This window comes from Neofelis nebulosa, chromosome 10 (genome assembly GCF_028018385.1).
Source record: "Neofelis nebulosa isolate mNeoNeb1 chromosome 10, mNeoNeb1.pri, whole genome shotgun sequence".
In the NCBI taxonomy this organism is placed as follows: Eukaryota; Metazoa; Chordata; class Mammalia; order Carnivora; family Felidae; genus Neofelis; species Neofelis nebulosa.
Window position 1 is genome coordinate 81,446,779 of NC_080791.1, and position 17,638 is coordinate 81,464,416.

The 17,638-nt window shown below is 35.2% G+C and overlaps 1 protein-coding gene across 3 annotated transcripts in view; it reads left to right on the forward strand.

Moving 5' to 3' along the window:
- The window catches only part of ANO3 (anoctamin 3), a 427,436-nt gene extending 410,003 nt beyond the window's left edge, over positions 1 to 17,433 (forward strand). For all 3 annotated transcript variants that reach the window (XM_058688488.1, XM_058688489.1, XM_058688490.1), the window contains 4 exons: positions 182 to 329; positions 4,433 to 4,513; positions 4,690 to 4,795; positions 10,098 to 17,433. In XM_058688488.1, the coding sequence (XP_058544471.1) occupies positions 182 to 329; positions 4,433 to 4,513; positions 4,690 to 4,795; positions 10,098 to 10,280 (518 nt within the window). In that variant the 3' untranslated portion in view covers positions 10,281 to 17,433. The remainder of the gene's footprint in view (positions 1 to 181; positions 330 to 4,432; positions 4,514 to 4,689; positions 4,796 to 10,097) is intronic.
- Positions 17,434 to 17,638: the final 205 nt, after the last annotated feature.

Consider the following 17,638-nt stretch of genomic DNA (forward strand, 5'->3'; position numbering starts at 1 on the left):
GAAAAGTATTCAGTAGATTCCAATCTGTACTGAGATACTGTGCTAAGGAAGGAAACAATGAACAGACCTGGGGTCCCAAAATAAGTAAAACATTCTCTCCAAAGAAGACTCATTAGAGGGTTTTAATGTTTGTGTTTTTTTTTTTAATTTTATTTCCTATCTTTACTCTTTCTCCTACTAGGTATCTGGTATGGAATTCTTGAAGGAATTGGTATATTGGCTGTTATCACCAATGCGTTTGTAATTGCTATTACATCTGATTACATCCCACGTTTTGTCTATGAATACAAATATGGCCCCTGTGCAAGTCGTTTTGAATATGGTGAAAAGTAAGGTTGAAATTTACACATTTTTTCTTATATATTTTGTTTGTGATTGAAATGGGAACTCATTGGGAAGTTTTGTTCTGTGACCGTTAAGGTTAATGTTTTTGATCATTGCACTTAAAGTGTGCTTATTGGATGAAATCAAGCGGGATAAAAAGGGCAACAGTGTTTCTTATGCAAAAATTGTGAAGTCTCTCTCTGTTTTTACTTGTAAATGCCTCACTGGTATCCAAATGTTAAAAAACATTATAATGTATTTAGAAGTGGAAGAGACATTAGAAATCATGCAATGCAATCTTCTGACTATATAGATGGAAAAATTGGGCCCACACTGGTTAATCAAATTGCTACAGGGAATAAAGCTAGTTTGTAGGAGATACAGTGTGTGAAGGAAATGTCAGCTACATGATGAGAGAGTTGTCAAAAGGAATTTATAGCTAGGGATTTTAAGGTGTAGAAAATATTGCCCTGGATCTGTGTCCTTTTTTTTTTTTTTCCTTTGAAATTAAAATTTGAATCCATGCTTTAGAGCAGGGTTTCTCAACATCTGCACTATGGACATGTTAGACCAGATAGTTCTACTTGCAGGGATGGTGGGGGTGTTTCTGTGCATTGTAGAATATTTAGTAGAATCCTCGGCTTCTACCCAGTAGATACAAATAGCAACCTTCCTACTCCTCAAGTTGGGACAACCTAAAATTGTCTTCAGATATTGCAAAATGTCCCCTGAAGAACAAAATCACCCATTTTACAACCACTGTTTTAGGGGAAATGTGTTTTTCACATCTTTCCTTCTTGAAAGCAAGTATTAGGAAAGAATGTCAGAGAGCACTAGCCATGGGGAATAGAAATGGGAGTTTCAGCTGCAGATTAGCCTTACAAGTGGAAGAAGTTATGGGAGATAAAGCAATGATAGGAGAAGCCACTTCAGTCCTACCTCAGGGGCAGGTTTGAGCATGCGTCTCATGTAGATGCAGGGCATGTGCCCCAAGATGCTGAGCTCTGGTTTACGATGAAATCAACCCTTAGCTCTACTGATGAACCGATATTTTCTCAGAACACTGAGAAGCTTTTCTGAACATAAACATCTCAGTTTTTCAAAGAGAAGTAATAAAGACATAAAATCTTATTTTGTATTTTGGATTCATGTCAAGGGACTTTAACTTAAAAGCAAACACCCTAGATTGAAATTCTTACTGCCTTTTACAGTATCATCAATCTGGACCCTTATCCAGAAGGGTTGCCTTGATCCAGGCGCAATCATCAATCTGGACCCTTAATAAAGAAATAGTGTCTAAAGTAACATTTTATGAACTATAAAAGACAATATAAATAAGCTACTTTTAGCATGAATAGTGAAAAGCCAAAAAAAGTTTTTCTTAATTTAAAATAGTCTAGAAGTGGATTTTAAGGGTTTATAATACGTAGGCATGTTTGGGAACCCTCTTCCTTAGAAGTGTTGTTTGCTACTGTCTTTGCTTCCATCTAGTGGCAGGTGAAAATGAAAGTGGTTGGTTATCTGCTGTGTATTCATTTCCAGTCCTGCCTTTCATGTAGATAGCACCAGACATCTCCATATTCAGTGACTAGATGTAGAATAACTTTAAGAAGAGATGTAGAGGGCTTATACGAGGTTGAAACTGCACATTCCTAAGACCATCCTGTTATTTTTTTCTAGGTATGCTTAGCAGCTAAGCTGGAGTAGATTCATTCAGATCAGAATTTTTCAGACCAAGATAGCAAAAGGACAAAATGGCTGTGGAAAGGAGGGTATTGGCAAGAGAGTGGTTAAAATGACAAATCATGGGGTCTGGGATGGACAGGCAAGGGAGTAAAACCAGTACAGTCTTGTACTTCAGAATTCAGGGTTTACAATGAGATAGATGTACATTTGAATCCAGGTTTGAATGGCCGTTTGTTCTGGGCAGTGATTTTCAACATGTGTGTCCTTCAGAGTCCACAAGGCCGATATTGTTTTCATAATAATACTAAGATATTCTTAGTTTGTTTGCTATAATGACATTAGTACAGATGATACGAAAGTGATAGTGGATAAAATGCTCTTGTGGCTTTGCGTAACTGAAGGCAGTGGTACCAAAAACAGCAATGACTGTATTCCTTTGTATAACCACCATTTTAGAAAATGCCAGTAAGAAAATTCAGAATGTCCTTGATGAAACAATAATTATTACATTTCTTAAACCCCCGCCTGGAATAAATGTCTTTTCAGTATTCCATGTGACAAAATGCAAAGTGTGATAAAGCACTTCTCCTATATGCTAAAGTGTGGTGATGCTCATCTCAGAGTAAACCACTTGGATGATTGTTGGATTTGCAAACTACACAAAATGCTCTTATTGTGATATAATGATTTCCAGATAAACTATGGTTATTCAGACTGGCGTATGTAGGAGACACTCTTCTAGAAAATGGACAAAACTAGCTTGTCACTTTAAGAAAAATAACTGACATATTTGTTGCCATTAATAAAGTTCAGGTTTTAAAGTGAAAATCGAAATTTTAGATAATTTTATCTACCACTGACCTTGAAAGTTTCCCAGTACTTACAGATTTTTCTTGATAAAAATCAATGGTGACATTAACAATTATGCTTTTCATAGTCTATAGTAAAAATATAACAGTATTTGGAAGATCTGCATAATTCAAGAAACAAATATTTCCCAGATGACCCATATTTAAGGTTACAAAATTATGCATAGATAAAATATGACTTCAAAACACAAGATAGACCTGTGGATTTTAATGTAAAATCAATATAAAAAGTTTATTGATACTTTAAGACTCCACGTTGCAATTAAACTTTAAGAAATGGCACAGGTAGAACTTTGGTGTAATATCCATGAAAACTATCAACAATTATTTGAAGTGCTATTAAAATATCCTTTGTTTCAACTACTTATCTATGTGAGGCCGGATTCTCTACTTACTCTTCAACTAAAACACCGTACTGCAATAGATTTAATGTAGAAACAGATGTGAGAATGTATCTGTATTCCAATAAGACAGACATCAAAGGATTTGCAAACATGTAAAACAATGTCATTCTTCTTACTATATTTTTTGGACCTTATCACTATTTTCCTTTAAAAATGTGCTGTTTATATCAATTTGTAATGAATTTGATAAATTATCTTAAATGAATTAATAGATAAACATTTTCTAAATTTATTTTAATTTATAATGTGTGAGTAGCAATGCATACACATTCATGCAAAAAGGTTCTTGAGATCCTAGTCATTTTTTAAAAAATTTAAAGGTTATCTGAGCTCAAAAATCTTGAGAATTATAGACTTGGAGGAAGTTAGTCTCTATAAAGCTTAGTTCTTTTTATGATGGAATTGATAATGTACATGTTCTAAGGTTATTGCAAAACTTAACTCTGACTACAATTTAATACCTCACCATCAGGATAGGCATTTCTACTTGTTTTGTTCATTGTCAAATACCAATCATCTAGGAATTTTTCTAACAAATTATAGGTCCTCAATAAATATATGTTGAATAAGTTAAATCACAAATACACATGCTGTTCTATTGGCTGCTTAATTATAATTATAATTAATAATTAGCCAGATAGTGTGATTTGCATGTATAAAACATATATTTATAGAGTTTTAACACATAGGAAGTAATTAGCACAATGCTTAGTGCACAGTCAGCGCTTAATAAATGTAATCCAAATGAATAGGGAAAAACAGTGGAGGGGTGCCTGGGTGCTCAGTCCGTTAAGAGTTTGACTTTGACTCAGGTCATGATCTTGCGGTTTTTAAGTTTGAGCCCTGCGTCAGGTTCTGTGCTGACAGCTCAGAGCCTGGAGTCTGCTTTGTATTCCGTGTCTCGTCTTCTCTCTGCCCTTCCCATGCTCATGCTCTGTCTCACCCTGTCTCTCAATAATACATAAATGTTAAAAGAAAAAAATTTAAAAAAAAACAGTGGACAAGAGTTTGTCTCATTAACGTAAACGTACATAATAATGGAAGTTAGAGGATTAATAGGACTTATTGAATCCTGTCATGTGTAACGAAAGAATTGGACCAGAAATTTATAGATCTTTGAATCATGTGATACTTTTCTTTTTTCCCCAGTTGTTTAAAGGGATATGTCAACAACAGCCTATCCTTCTTTGACCTGAGTGAGCTTGGTGTGGGAAAATCTGGTTATTGCAGGTACATACTTGTAAATTATAGCTATCTTTTCTTCTTGCTTTTATCATTCCATCTCCTCCCTCTACATGCTAATGAGGCCATTTCAGCTGTCATTTTGGAGTTTTGGTAAATTACAGCATTTGGGGCCTCCGTGCTTTGGTCTCTATTCCTCACATTGTTTGTCTTGTGGATTTTAGGTACCGGGACTACAGAGGTCCCCCGTGGAGTTCTAAACCCTATGAGTTCACCTTACAATACTGGCATATCCTCGCTGCACGATTGGCCTTCATTATTGTGTTTGAGGTTAGTCACAGGCTGATGAAATTACTATCAGTAAACCCTTTTCCTACTGATAAATTAGTTGGCCCTTTGAAGTCAGTTCCTCACTGACTTCCAAAAAAGGACTTGTGTATATCCCAGTAAAAGATTCAGATACAGTGAAACTGCTATAAGAAGTGCAAAAAAGCAAAAGCTGAATAATGTAAGAAGGTAGGTCAGTGGGTATTTATGCCAAAAAACTAAGATAAAAGAAGCTATTAACAGTTCAACTGAAAACTTAGGTTTGAGCCTGTTAGTAACCATATTTAAAAAGGAAAGGATGGGGGCGCCTGGGTGGCGCAGTCGGTTAAGCGTCCGACTTCAGCCAGGTCACGATCTCGCGGTCCGTGAGTTCGAGCCCCGCGTCAGGCTCTGGGCTGATGGCTCGGAGCCTGGAGCCTGTTTCCGATTCTGTGTCTCCCTCTCTCTCTGCCCCTCCCCCGTTCATGCTCTGTCTCTCTCTGTCCCAAAAATAAATAAAAAAAAAAACGTTGAAAAAAAAAAAAAAAGGAAAGGATGGTTTTCATCATGTGACGAGAGAATCTATACTTACTCATTGGGAATAAGAAACATATTTTCTAATAACTTAATTACAGTTGACCATATGTGTGTTTGTATAAGGGACATTGCAGAATTCAATAAATAATGCCCGAGAACACTTTCATAAAATGTGCATAGATTTTGATTATCAGAGTCATGTAATAATATTAGACTGTAGTCCTGTGAAGAAATTTTGGAGAAGCTACAGTATTGTTGCCTTCCTTAGCATATAAGAAGCTTGATGCCGTGGAGAATTTAGTGTTGGAATATATTGAGTATCGATTCTCTAAAGTACCATTAAGTTCCATGGAAAAACTGAATGTATCTGTTTTTTTATGGAGAGGAAAAAAAGACATACATAAGACTTTTGGAAAAAGTTTTTTTTTTTAATTTTTTTTTTAACATTTATTTATTTTTGAGACAGAGAGAGACAGAGCATGAACGGGGGAGGGTCAGAGAGAGGGAGACACAGAATCTGAAATAGGCTCCAGGCTCTGAGCCGTCAGCACAGAGCCCGACGCGGGGCTCGAACCCACGGACAGTGAGATCGTGACCTGAGCCGAAGTCGGACGCTTAGCCAACTGAGCCACCCAGGTGCCCCGGAAAAAGTTTTTTTAAAGGCAGATATACCTCTCCACTGATCTCCAAAAAATATGTCAAATTTTGTAGTGAAACATGCTTCATCCATAAAACGAAATGCTTACCTCTAAGGTTTAATCCAGGATGAAATTCTATTTACCTAATGATTCCATGAGCTTATAAAAGTGTCTCCTGATGAAGTGTGACGTTTCACTTTATTACAGGTAACATAAGAGAGGTTAAGGCATATTTCCAACCCAATGATTCTAAAAAGTCTTCTTGTTATTGTGCGTGTTTTTAATGTACACTTTTTTCTTCATCTTCTTTTGGAACTCAAGTGAACAGTCTTAGTCAAATGCCTCAATTTACAGCAACCTGTCATCATGGAAACAAATGATTCCCTCTTTATTTTTTCTTCTTTATTCCTCATTACTAATTCCATTACCCACCCACTCCAAAAGCACCCACTCTTTTTTCTTCAGTAGAAATTTTCCCACATGTTTATTTGAACATACACATATGTATATATAGTATTGTTTTAAGTGTTCTTTTTTCAAAATTACTTCAATGGTATTATGCAATAACTTATTTTTGTCTCTTACCCAGTTTACTTTTTTTAGACCTAGACAGAGATCTTTCTATGAGGTCAATCCATATTTAGATAATTTCTTCAGTCTACTTATGTATGATAGTTCATTGGTTTTAAATACCATATTCCCCTGTGGGTGGGTACTTGGGCTTGTAATAATCTCTCTACCTCTATAAATCTCTTATAAATATTGGACATACTACCTTCTAAACATACTTAAGGGTTTTTCAGGAACATTATACTCAGGTTTGGAAATTGTTTAATTTCACATAATACTGACAGATTACGCTCCAAAATTCCCTTAGATTTTCACCAGATTTTCATATAATGTGAATTTCTAATATTTTGCAATTGAATAAGAGTAAGGTAATATTTTGTTTTAATTTTGTTTGTTTGTTTGTTTTAAGCTGTTAACTCACGTCATCAACTTTTAGTACTACAAAACCATTTTGGTTTCCTTTTTTGTGAATTTATAACGTTGATCTATTTTTGGCTGAATTTCTAGTTTATTTGTTGCCAAATTTCAAGATTTTCTTATGTGTTCTACATATTAGTCTTCACCAGTTATAAATATACAAGATATCTTTTTCTTGTCCATAACCTATTAATTTTATCTATAAATAAGTAATGTTTAATTTTGATGTCATCAGGTCCTTCATTGTTTTCCTTTTAACGTTTTTGCTTTTTTTGTGTGTAGTTTACTTAGGAAATTGTCTTATCTCCAGCTCAAAAATATATTCTACTACGTATTTTACTATTAATTATATAATCTTACCTATCACATGTGTTAAAGATATCTGGACATTTTATAGAGACTAAGGGAAAAGCTTATTTTTCTCATTCAATATAATTTTTATACTGCTGTTTATTAAATAATATATTATTTAACCATTGATTTGTAAATCCACCTCTGTAATATTCCAATTTCCTCTAGTAGGTGTGTCCCCGGCCACAATGTTCTGATTTCATTACTCCATTTGTCTATTCTTGTTCCTTATCACACTATTTAAATGCCCTGGCTTTGGAATATATCTTCATATCTGATAAAGCCAGCCACTTCCTACCCCTGCCAAGTTTGCTTTTTTTTTTTTTTTTTTTTGAGAGACAAAGTACAAGCAGGGGAGGGGCAGAGAGAGAGGGAACAGAATCTGAAGCAGGCTCCAGGCTCTGAGCTGTCAGCACAGAGTCCGAAGTGGGGCTCAAATTAACGGACTGAGAGATTATGACCTGAGCTGAAGTTGGATGCCCAACATATTGAGCCCCAAGTTTGCTTTTATTTTTAAAAATTGCCCTAGCTCTTTAGAGTTATCCATCATTTATATACATTTCAGAAGCCATTTTTCAGGTCCCTCAAATATCATGCAAGGATTATGGTTAGAATTGCATTTATAGAAAACACATGTTGACTTATTTACAAAATCTGTGCTGATTCATTAATCAACATGAAATTTATTCAAACCATTCTTACATACTTTAATAGAGTCTTAAAATATTCTCTTGCTTGTTCATTCCTTTTTATTTCCAGAAACTTTGTAGATATTTTTATTGCTGTTATAAACACTGTCTTAGCCTCCATTATGATTTGATTGATTTCTGTTGGAATTCTAATGGTCTTTTCTAACATGTGCAATGTTCCTTGTTTAAGTCTTTCATTGGTTCTAACCTTCTGTCTGTTAAATCTGTTGGATAGCCTTTTCAAGTAATAATACAAGTTGCAAATAAGGACAGCTTTGTCTCTTCACTTGTGAGGTTTATGCCCATTTCTCCTGCTTTCCTTACTGTGTTGCTGGAAATTTCAGTAAGATATTGAATAGCAATGGTGTGAGCAATTGTATCTTGTTTCTAAATTTAATGGAAATACTTCAGATTTTTTAAAAATATATTTGCTGCAGGTTTTTTGTTTAAGATACACTCTGTCAGTTTAAGAAAATTATCATCTGTAACTGGTTACAAGGCTGCTTTGATAAATGGTAAACTTAGCCTTTTAAAAAATAGATTTTTTAAAATACTGAATCATTCTCTCTATGTGAATCCGTTTATAGCTTCATTTATTACCATTGTATAGGACTCGGAGCATATTCTTCACTGTTTTAAATTATAACAAATGTTTTGATTTTTATTTCTATACTTTTGAGACCCATTGCTGGATATTTATGTGCATACCAAATATATGATCAGGAAAGAAACTCCCGATCTACTTTTCTATGGTGAATACGACAGGCTTTACTGTGACCTACTGTGCAGTGCAATTTCCTGAGGCACTGACGTAAACCCAGTTAAAAGTACCTTGAACTCCTCCTTTCCACATAAAGAGAAGGTTGTCACAAAGTCCTGTAGGTAAATTCTTTTTTTCCACACATCATCCTAACTCTATCAGTATCAGATTTTCTTTTCTGAGCAACTGAAAGGTCTACTCTTCTCCATGGGAAAAGAAAAAGGATGCAGTTATTATAACAGGAGACGATATTTAAGTGGTGCTTCTATTGCACCAAGCCCTTCTTTAAGCCCTTCACATATATCTGCTCATTTAATCCTCATAATAACCATTAAGGGACATCATTCCTGTCACCATTTTAGAGATTAGACACAGAAAGCATAGGTGATTTGCAAAAGGTTACACAGCTAATAAGGGTCAGAGGATGGTTCAGACATAGGCAGTTTCATTCAGCCTCTGAACTTTGGACCACAGGCTTATTACCTTTTGGTTTTTGGTCCTGTCTTTTTTATATACAATACTTTTGGCAGTCTATTTTTAAAAATTAACACATGTTTATCATAAAGGAATTAGGTAATAGAGACAAAATATTTTACAATATTTGAACTTACTAGAGTAGAAAATCTATGAAATGCATGTTCTGGAGATTGAGTCCACAGTCTCACAGAATGCAGTCATGGGCAGACTGTTTTCTATGTGGCTTATACAATGTGATTATGATCTATCAGACCTGAGTTTTCCTGGATGTGATCTTTCTCATCTCTATATATCAATGCATGTTATAATAGGATTGCATAGTATATAAGGATTTTATAGATGTGAACTTAAGATTCATTCAGTGTTTATAAAGTGATTTTTAACATGTGGCACCTAAAAGAGGAAAGAATTCTCTTTTCTCCTGATACTTATGTGATGGAAGGCAACAGTATAGTTGCTCCAATATAATTTCTTTAAAATTTTTTAGGTTTATTTATTTTGAGAGAGAGAGAGAGAGAGAGAGAGAGAGCGTGTGTGTGTGTGTGTGTGTGTGTGTGTGTGTGTACCAGCACAAGTAGGGGAGGGGAAGAGAGAAGGAGAGACAGAATCGCAAGCAGGTTCTGCCCTGTCAGTGCAGAGCCTGATGCGGGGCTGGAACTCACAAACTGTGAGATCATGACCTGAGCCGAAATCAAGAGTTGGATGCTTAACCGACTGTAGCACCCAGGCACCCACCAATATAATTTCTGAAAATATTAATATTCTAGATAGTACACTCTGAGTTCTGATGCTTGATTGTAAGGCAAATGCAACATTGTTCACAATCTGTTCTATAATTGGCATTCCAGAATCATTGAAAAGTATACTTTCTCCTCTTAAATTTGCAGCACCTTGTTTTTGGGATCAAGTCATTCATCGCATACCTGATTCCGGATGTACCAAAGAACCTGTATGACCGAATACGACGGGAGAAGTACTTGGTCCAAGAGATGATGTATGAGGCTGAACTAGAACATTTGCAACAACAACGGAGAAAAAGTGGTCATCCTGTTCACCATGAATGGCCTTAGTTAATACCTGAGGGGCAGTACCAATGGTGGGAATGATAGCAACCTTAAATTCTAGGGGGGATCCAGGAGGAAGGCATACCTGGCAAACCATACATATGATATGTTACTTGGAAATGCATCACAGCCATCTCTGAGATTTGGAATATCCAGGCTTCTAGGGAAGAAAAAAAAATGACTCATGACATCTAAATGGTTAGACTGACATTGCAGGAAGCCGGGATCTAATTCTCAGAACCAGCCTCAGGGAGTTGTGTGTTTGGAGACCTCTACCTTCCATCAGCTGCAGTGTGATAGGAAGGGTGATGGTGAGGTTTCTAGCAACAGTTTTCCATGTAAACGTTCATAAGCCAGGCATGCTTACAGTATCACCTGCTCTTCAGTCACATACTAATCTGACTTTGGAAACTTAGGTGAGTTGAGATACTTATAAGAAATGACTTACATCAGTTATTGCCTTTGCTGCCAGAATTCCATGTCCCTTCAGCTTATAAGTTTGGGGAATTTTTTTTCTGAGTTTATGGATCTGTGCTACAAGGAATTTATGCTGCTTTACATTGACTATGCAGTCGAAGAGTTGCACACCTTTAGTAGTCAAACCAAAAATCTAAGATTCTAAAAAGAATATCATTCACTGAAACATACTCTATTGCATTGGCTACATTCAAATGTTGCTACATTCAAATGTGTTGTATCACTGACAGAACAAGTTTCACTGCCTTTTTTTAAAATTAAATTTCAGTAGAGCCACATACTTATAAAATATGGGTGTTTATTCTCATATCATTTAGAATACCACTCATCCATATTTTACCGTGGAGGGCTGTTTTATAGTATGTTTAATTTTTTCCTCCCTAGTTTATTATAACAACTCTCACAGAATAACAGAATAACTTGAAATGCTGTAAATATGTTGGTTTTCCTTGTATTTTTGCACCTTGGCAATATGTAATGCAAGTTACATTTTGTGCAGCTCTGAGATCAGTTACATGGTATGCCATCGTGACTTATTTATTCAGGAAATCAGAAGCCAGATGCTTTGCAACACGTTAAGCTTTTCTAACAATGTGCACTTTTGTTCATGAGCTAATGAAAACAATGCATGAATATAAATTTATATTATTTGTAAATACACACACATGTATTTTTTGTTTTATTTCCTTTTCATCAGTAAAGGAGTTTTCTGTTACTGTTTCTTTGATAGATTGATTTGGTTGATTTTTGAAAACTCTCTAAAACGAAGATCAAATCAACAATGACAGACATGGTTTTGCTTTGTTGTGGAGTTGCTATTTCGGTGTCAACTCTGTGAGTGTTATTGTTCACAGACAGATGCAATGGGAATGATGAAACCTCAAGTAACAAAAGTCTGGCGGAGGTGTAAGCTCTGGGAGCAGGTGGGGAAGAAAGAGGAGAGTTGAAGTAAGGGAATGTGTGGGAGAAATCAAGACACCTTTCCTTGCGAAAAAAATCAAAATTGATCTCAATCTTCCTCCCCTGGGAATGGGGTGACGAATTACATACTCACACATTTATATACATATATATAGTCATATATATGTATTGTGTGATTATTATTTGTCCAATTAGGGTTTTTTTCCAATTAAAAATTTTCCAATTTTTTCCCAATAAAATTTTCCAGTTTTTTCTGATTGCTTTCCAAATAAAGCACGGCTGTTTCCAAAATGTATAAAGACCAGATTAAAGACAATGGAAATAAAGCTGCTTTGTATATATGCTAGAGTATCTCTAGTAAGAAAATTATAAAGTTTCTCTTACTGGAAAACTATTTGCTATCATTCTAACCCTGAAAATGTTTTTTTGTTTTTTGGGTTTTTTTTTTTTTTTTTTTACTTTTTCTTCTTTTATTCCAGGAAAAAGCTGACAGATTATAGTTGTTCATTGGTTTGTTCTTGTCAAAAATGAACACTTCCCCACTTGCCCTCTGATTCTGGGCAAAAGGAAGGACCCCAGACTCTAAACTTCCCTCCCAAGCCCTTGTTGCCAAGGACTCTTACATTCAGATTCCTTGGGGGTTCTGTTTCTGCCACCTGCTAATCATAACAACTAGTTCCACTAACTGCACAAAGGAGTTTTAAACTCCTCCATGTTTGTAGTATCTGCAGCATTTCCTTTTATTTTGTTAGTTGAATGTATACCATGCCTGAGGATAAATGTTCTGTATGCCTATTGAAGACATAAATGAACCTGACACTTATGTCTTTCCCAAATTAGGGACACAAGACAAAAATATTTGTCTTACTGTAGAGCAAAGAATAGTGGTAGTCATGCCCTTGAGAATTCTTTCTGCTCTTTCTGAGTTATTTTTATACTACCACCATCAGTGTTTAAAATCGTATTGATTGCCTAGAGAGAAAGAAAATGAAAAGAGAAAGGCATTTTCAATAAAAAATTATAATACATTGATTTAGGAATTGCTGCCTTTGGTAATTTTCGAGACGAATAGAAAATGAGAGAATCACCGAAAAAGTTACCTGAAATCCTCCTTTTGTGACACAATGCAGTAGAAACTAGCTATGCTTTTATGGTTGTTGACAGCAAAATATTGACAGCCCCTCACAGTATGTGAGTTTTAAGTCACTCTGCTTTCGTTGAGAGACATGTTTTATATCATGGTTTTCATAGGAATACAAATTATTTCACAAAGATTTATATAGCACACACTATTCTCAGGAATTCTGTATTACATGAATGCTGCTTATCTATTTTCATATTCTAAATCGTTGTCTTTTCAAGCAAATGACTAACATATATGTGCATGCAGTCTGCCTTGACAAGTTGTTCAAAGCTGAAGCACTTTTCCAGTCCAGTGTGTGAAAAATTTATCGAGACTATAGCTGAAATAGTTTGCAGTTGTCTGAGTCTGTGCACGCACTTTTCGATAAAATGCTGCTGAGTGAATGCATGATGAAATACAACTTCTGAACGCTGCACTTTCTTCCAGAATGGCTGTTAGCACAATCTGTTTTAGAATGGAATGGAAAGGAACCTCTTTCACTCAATAAATTGTGTGATACGGTATTTTTCCTATAATTTGCATGTTCAATTTAATCCTGCTTGCTTTTTCACTATAAGTTGGAGTGTGTTTGGGGAGAAGGGATTGCTCATTCTTTAGCTCTGAAGGCAATAGTTTCCTATTCTTGCAAACCCTTGTTACACTCTTAAAAAGTTTTGGCTATTTGTTCTCTGATAAGCTCATTGTCATCATCAAGGCATTTGCACATGAAAAGTACAGATGGAATCCCGTACTGATTCTAATAATGCTTTGTTCTAGAAACAGAGGGGAGAGGAAGGTTGATTTGTTCTTATGAAAGCAGTAAATGTTTTTCACACAGAAGCATTTTCTTTTTTTCACACTTGGGCTGACTCCACCAATCACCATCAAAATCTCCTTAGGATAGGAATTTTAGCACAGATAAAGTTCATGCCAAGAAAGGAGGACATACAGGGACAGTGTAGCCAACTGGAAACAATAGGCTACCAAATTGCCCATGTTCTCTCAACTTGATGCTCAAAATTGAAAATTTAGGTTGCCTGAAGAGTTGTGTAACTAATATGGTTGAGCTGATAAGTTTGTCAATCGGAGGCAGGTAAACATAGGCCCAGGGTATGGTGTGTGTGCTTGTGTGTGTGTTTGTGTGTGTGTGTGGGGGGGGGGGGGTGCACGTATGCATACTTACTCTCTGAGATATGCCCAGCTCAGTCCTACTATGGTCATAAGGTATTTCCACTACATTTTCCCCCAAATCACTATATTATAACAGGTTTTAGGAATAATTGTAGATTTCATCCAGAGAATAAGTCATCATCTTATTCTTTCTGGTATTTTCAGTCACTTAGGAGAGAACGTTTTAGGAATGGCCTAAAAAACCCGGCTTTTGATAGAAATGTGTGAATTTCTCTACAGGCATTGCTATTCAAATTGAAATGTGCCAAGAGTTGTCTAACTGGAAGATTGATTTAGCTTTAGCTAGAATCATTGGTCAGACGAGGTTCCTACTACCTAAGATGTATGCATTTGCAATGGTGATGTCTTCAATGGAACTTGCCATCTGGATTCATCTGAAAAACTACATCCACAACCACATTTGATGGTTTTCTTTCTAGAAAACACAAGTATTATAGCCACTATGTTCTAGCAACATCCACATTAAGGCATCTTTTTTTTCAGGAAAGGAAAATGAAAGCAGATACGTTGATAAAAAAAGAGACTCGTATTTAGGATAAAATCCAATTTCTTGTATAATCAAAATCTACTCTCAGGGAGAAGCAGCTTATCCATCGAATCTCACTGTTTTAAATGATGATCCCACTTTGTGCCCCAGCAGGATTCTCCCTAAATAAACCTGGTTCTACATCCAGCTGGCTCCAAGTGAGTCTTGAGTACATGAGAGAGTAAACTGTGTGGATGCTGTGTTACATCTTTCTTTAAGAAAGAAGGGGTCAAATTTCCAGACATATGCCTATATTGACTTCCTCAGAATATTTATTTCCATCTTAATTCTCTCTGTGTGTGGAAAAAGCAGTTTCTCTGCTTTCCGTTTTTCAGGAGGGAAAACTTCCTAAATTATTAGTTGAAAAACAAAATTTAATGATACCTATTAAATGGTCCCCACAAAATATAACTGTTATATATATGGATGGCTAACCCCATGTGGTATTCACACTGCCTCAAATGCTTTATAATTATTTTGTCAGTGTCCATGCCACTCAACATTACCAGGTGAATATAGTCGGCCTAATTTATTTTTTAAATGATTATTTTTTTAAATAATCTCTATGCCTTACATGAGGCTTGAACTCACAACCCTGAGATCAAGAGCCACGCCCTCTACTGACTCAGCCAGCCAGGTGCCCCCACATCAGGCTAAATCTAATCTTTCTAACAAATAGTATGAGCCAGACTTTCCCCACTTTTCATTAAGTGAGAATAGGGGGATTGAGTGGCCAGAAAAATCTGATGGCAAAGATAATTGTGGAAGCAATGTTTGGGGTATGGTTGAGGGGATGTAGAGACTTTCCTACCTAAGCAAAAGTGCCTGCTTTGCAGGTCTTATTTCAGCTTTTTCTGTGCACATACCCTGACTTCTTTCTGACTGAAAACCAACCACAGTTTCATCCATTCTGTAAAATTCAGAAGAAATGAAGTTTTTTCCCATTATTTTTTTTCTTTATCTATTTTAAGATTACAAAGCTAAATATGGTAAGCTTAGATTTCAGTGACAAGTCTAGCCAAAGAATAAAAGTCTCAGAATAAAAGCTGAAGATTAAAAATGCACTTAAAAATATATGCAATTTTATCTTTCTAAGATGTGTGGCTATTGGCATCAATATTGTGTTTTTCATCTAGGAAGCAGCTAGTGGAGTCCTTTAATTGAAGAGGAAGTTTGGGGAAGAGACAGTGGTTTCTCCAACCATTTTTATTCTTACGTGGATTATTAATTACGAAGGATCATTAAAGATTCCTTCTAAACTCTCGTAAGAAGTTGTAATGCCAATTTAAGGAAGATTTGCTCCTTTGAAATAGATTGACTCCATTTTTCAGGTTACCATTCTTGGAAGGTACATAAACCTTTATTATGTAGATTCCAAATCAGTCAATGACATTGGCTCTACAAATTCTGCTGACTGTCTTACGCTGTTACAAATAAGCAATTTGTGAATTGCTCATTTATTTTCTTACATGGCAGTTACATTAGGGCATTGAATCAATATACTACATGAAATTATTTTTTAGCTTTTAAATATGTCAAAGCAGATTCTGTAATGAGGAACTGGATGTTCAGAACATCTGTATATACACAATTGCTTTAACATTTTTTAAAAACAGATGAATGGTTGTTTCTGGGAATTCCTAAGGACAAAAAAGCCAAAGTCTATAAAAGACATCACCATTATATATTGGTTTTCTTAATTTATAGTAACCTATTATATTAAGTCATAAAATCCTTCTCATGGTTACTTCCGAGACAGTGTGTGTGTTTGTGTGTGTGTGTGTGTGTGTGTGTGTGTGTCCCCAAGCCTTTGGGCAGCCCAAATATTATAGATATTATCCAAAATATGTAAAAGAAGTCATGTTAATATAGTATGTCAAGTCTTATTTTGATGTATGATTACTTGGTGACTTGGTAGACCTGCCTTAATCTATTAGGTTTATATAAAAGATTTTCGAGTGGATAACTATTTGCATCCCACTCCTAACCCTGTAGAAAATATTCACATTGATCATTTAAATACACTTCAATCTGAACTTACTTTTAAAAACAAATAATTAAAATAGTTATGTATCTTATATATACTCATTCTAAAGACATTTTACTTAAAATTGAGTAGTTGTATAAATACAGCACTAAATTTAGAAGTATTTCATAGCTGTATGAAAAAAGACACACAAATTTTGAAAATAGAAAAAAATAATTTTAAATTTCCCACTAATATACAGAAATATTAACAACTAACATTTCCATGATACAGTAGGATTATTTTTCTAATTTGTCATGAGAGTATAATGAGAGAGGCACCAATATCTTCTCACACCCCAAGTAAGGGCCATGTTCTGATTAAATAGCCAAATATTTGTATATTTAACTCTGTCTTCTGAAGATAGCCGATATTTCAAACACCAGGAGTGCAATAATAGAAAAGGGGGCTTATGAGTGCTTGTTACTCACATAGGCATTTGCAAATCTAGATTGGTATGGTCAGGAGATTGGAATGGAAATAACAGCATTAACTCTTTCCAAGAATTACAAATAAAAATAACCCATTAGATGATTATCAATTATGAATTACACTTGATTAAAATTTTGTTTCCTTTTAATATCATTGGTAATATCAGTTAAATTTTAGTTGTTTGGAAATAGATTATACTTCAAGGTTATTAATGTTAGATAAAAGAGGTAACTTTACAGTAAACCCAGCTACCTTACAATACTGAGATTGAGCACATGAAATTTCTGAATATACAAATGTATACATAGAGAGCTAAAATGTCTGTAGCATTTTAAAACAACTTATTTCTAAGAACAATTTAAAAGGAGATTGCTCTACTTTTTTTTCTATTTACTGATCTGATCTTTGTAATAATGTTTAAGTAAGATTGTAATACCATAAAGATTTGAAATATTGTTTGCAAGTCCCCTGGTGTGTGGCTTATTTCTTTTTCTCTTTAGAATGAAATGCTAGAACCCTATAAAATCAAAAAGGAATGAAATTTATGTTCATGGAATATTATTTGAATTAAACAACGGAAAAGCCCTCGCCCCTTCTGCCGTTGTTGGAAGAATCACAGTTATAAACTGTGCACTGAGTCATACACGTGGCTTGAGATGCCGTTTACT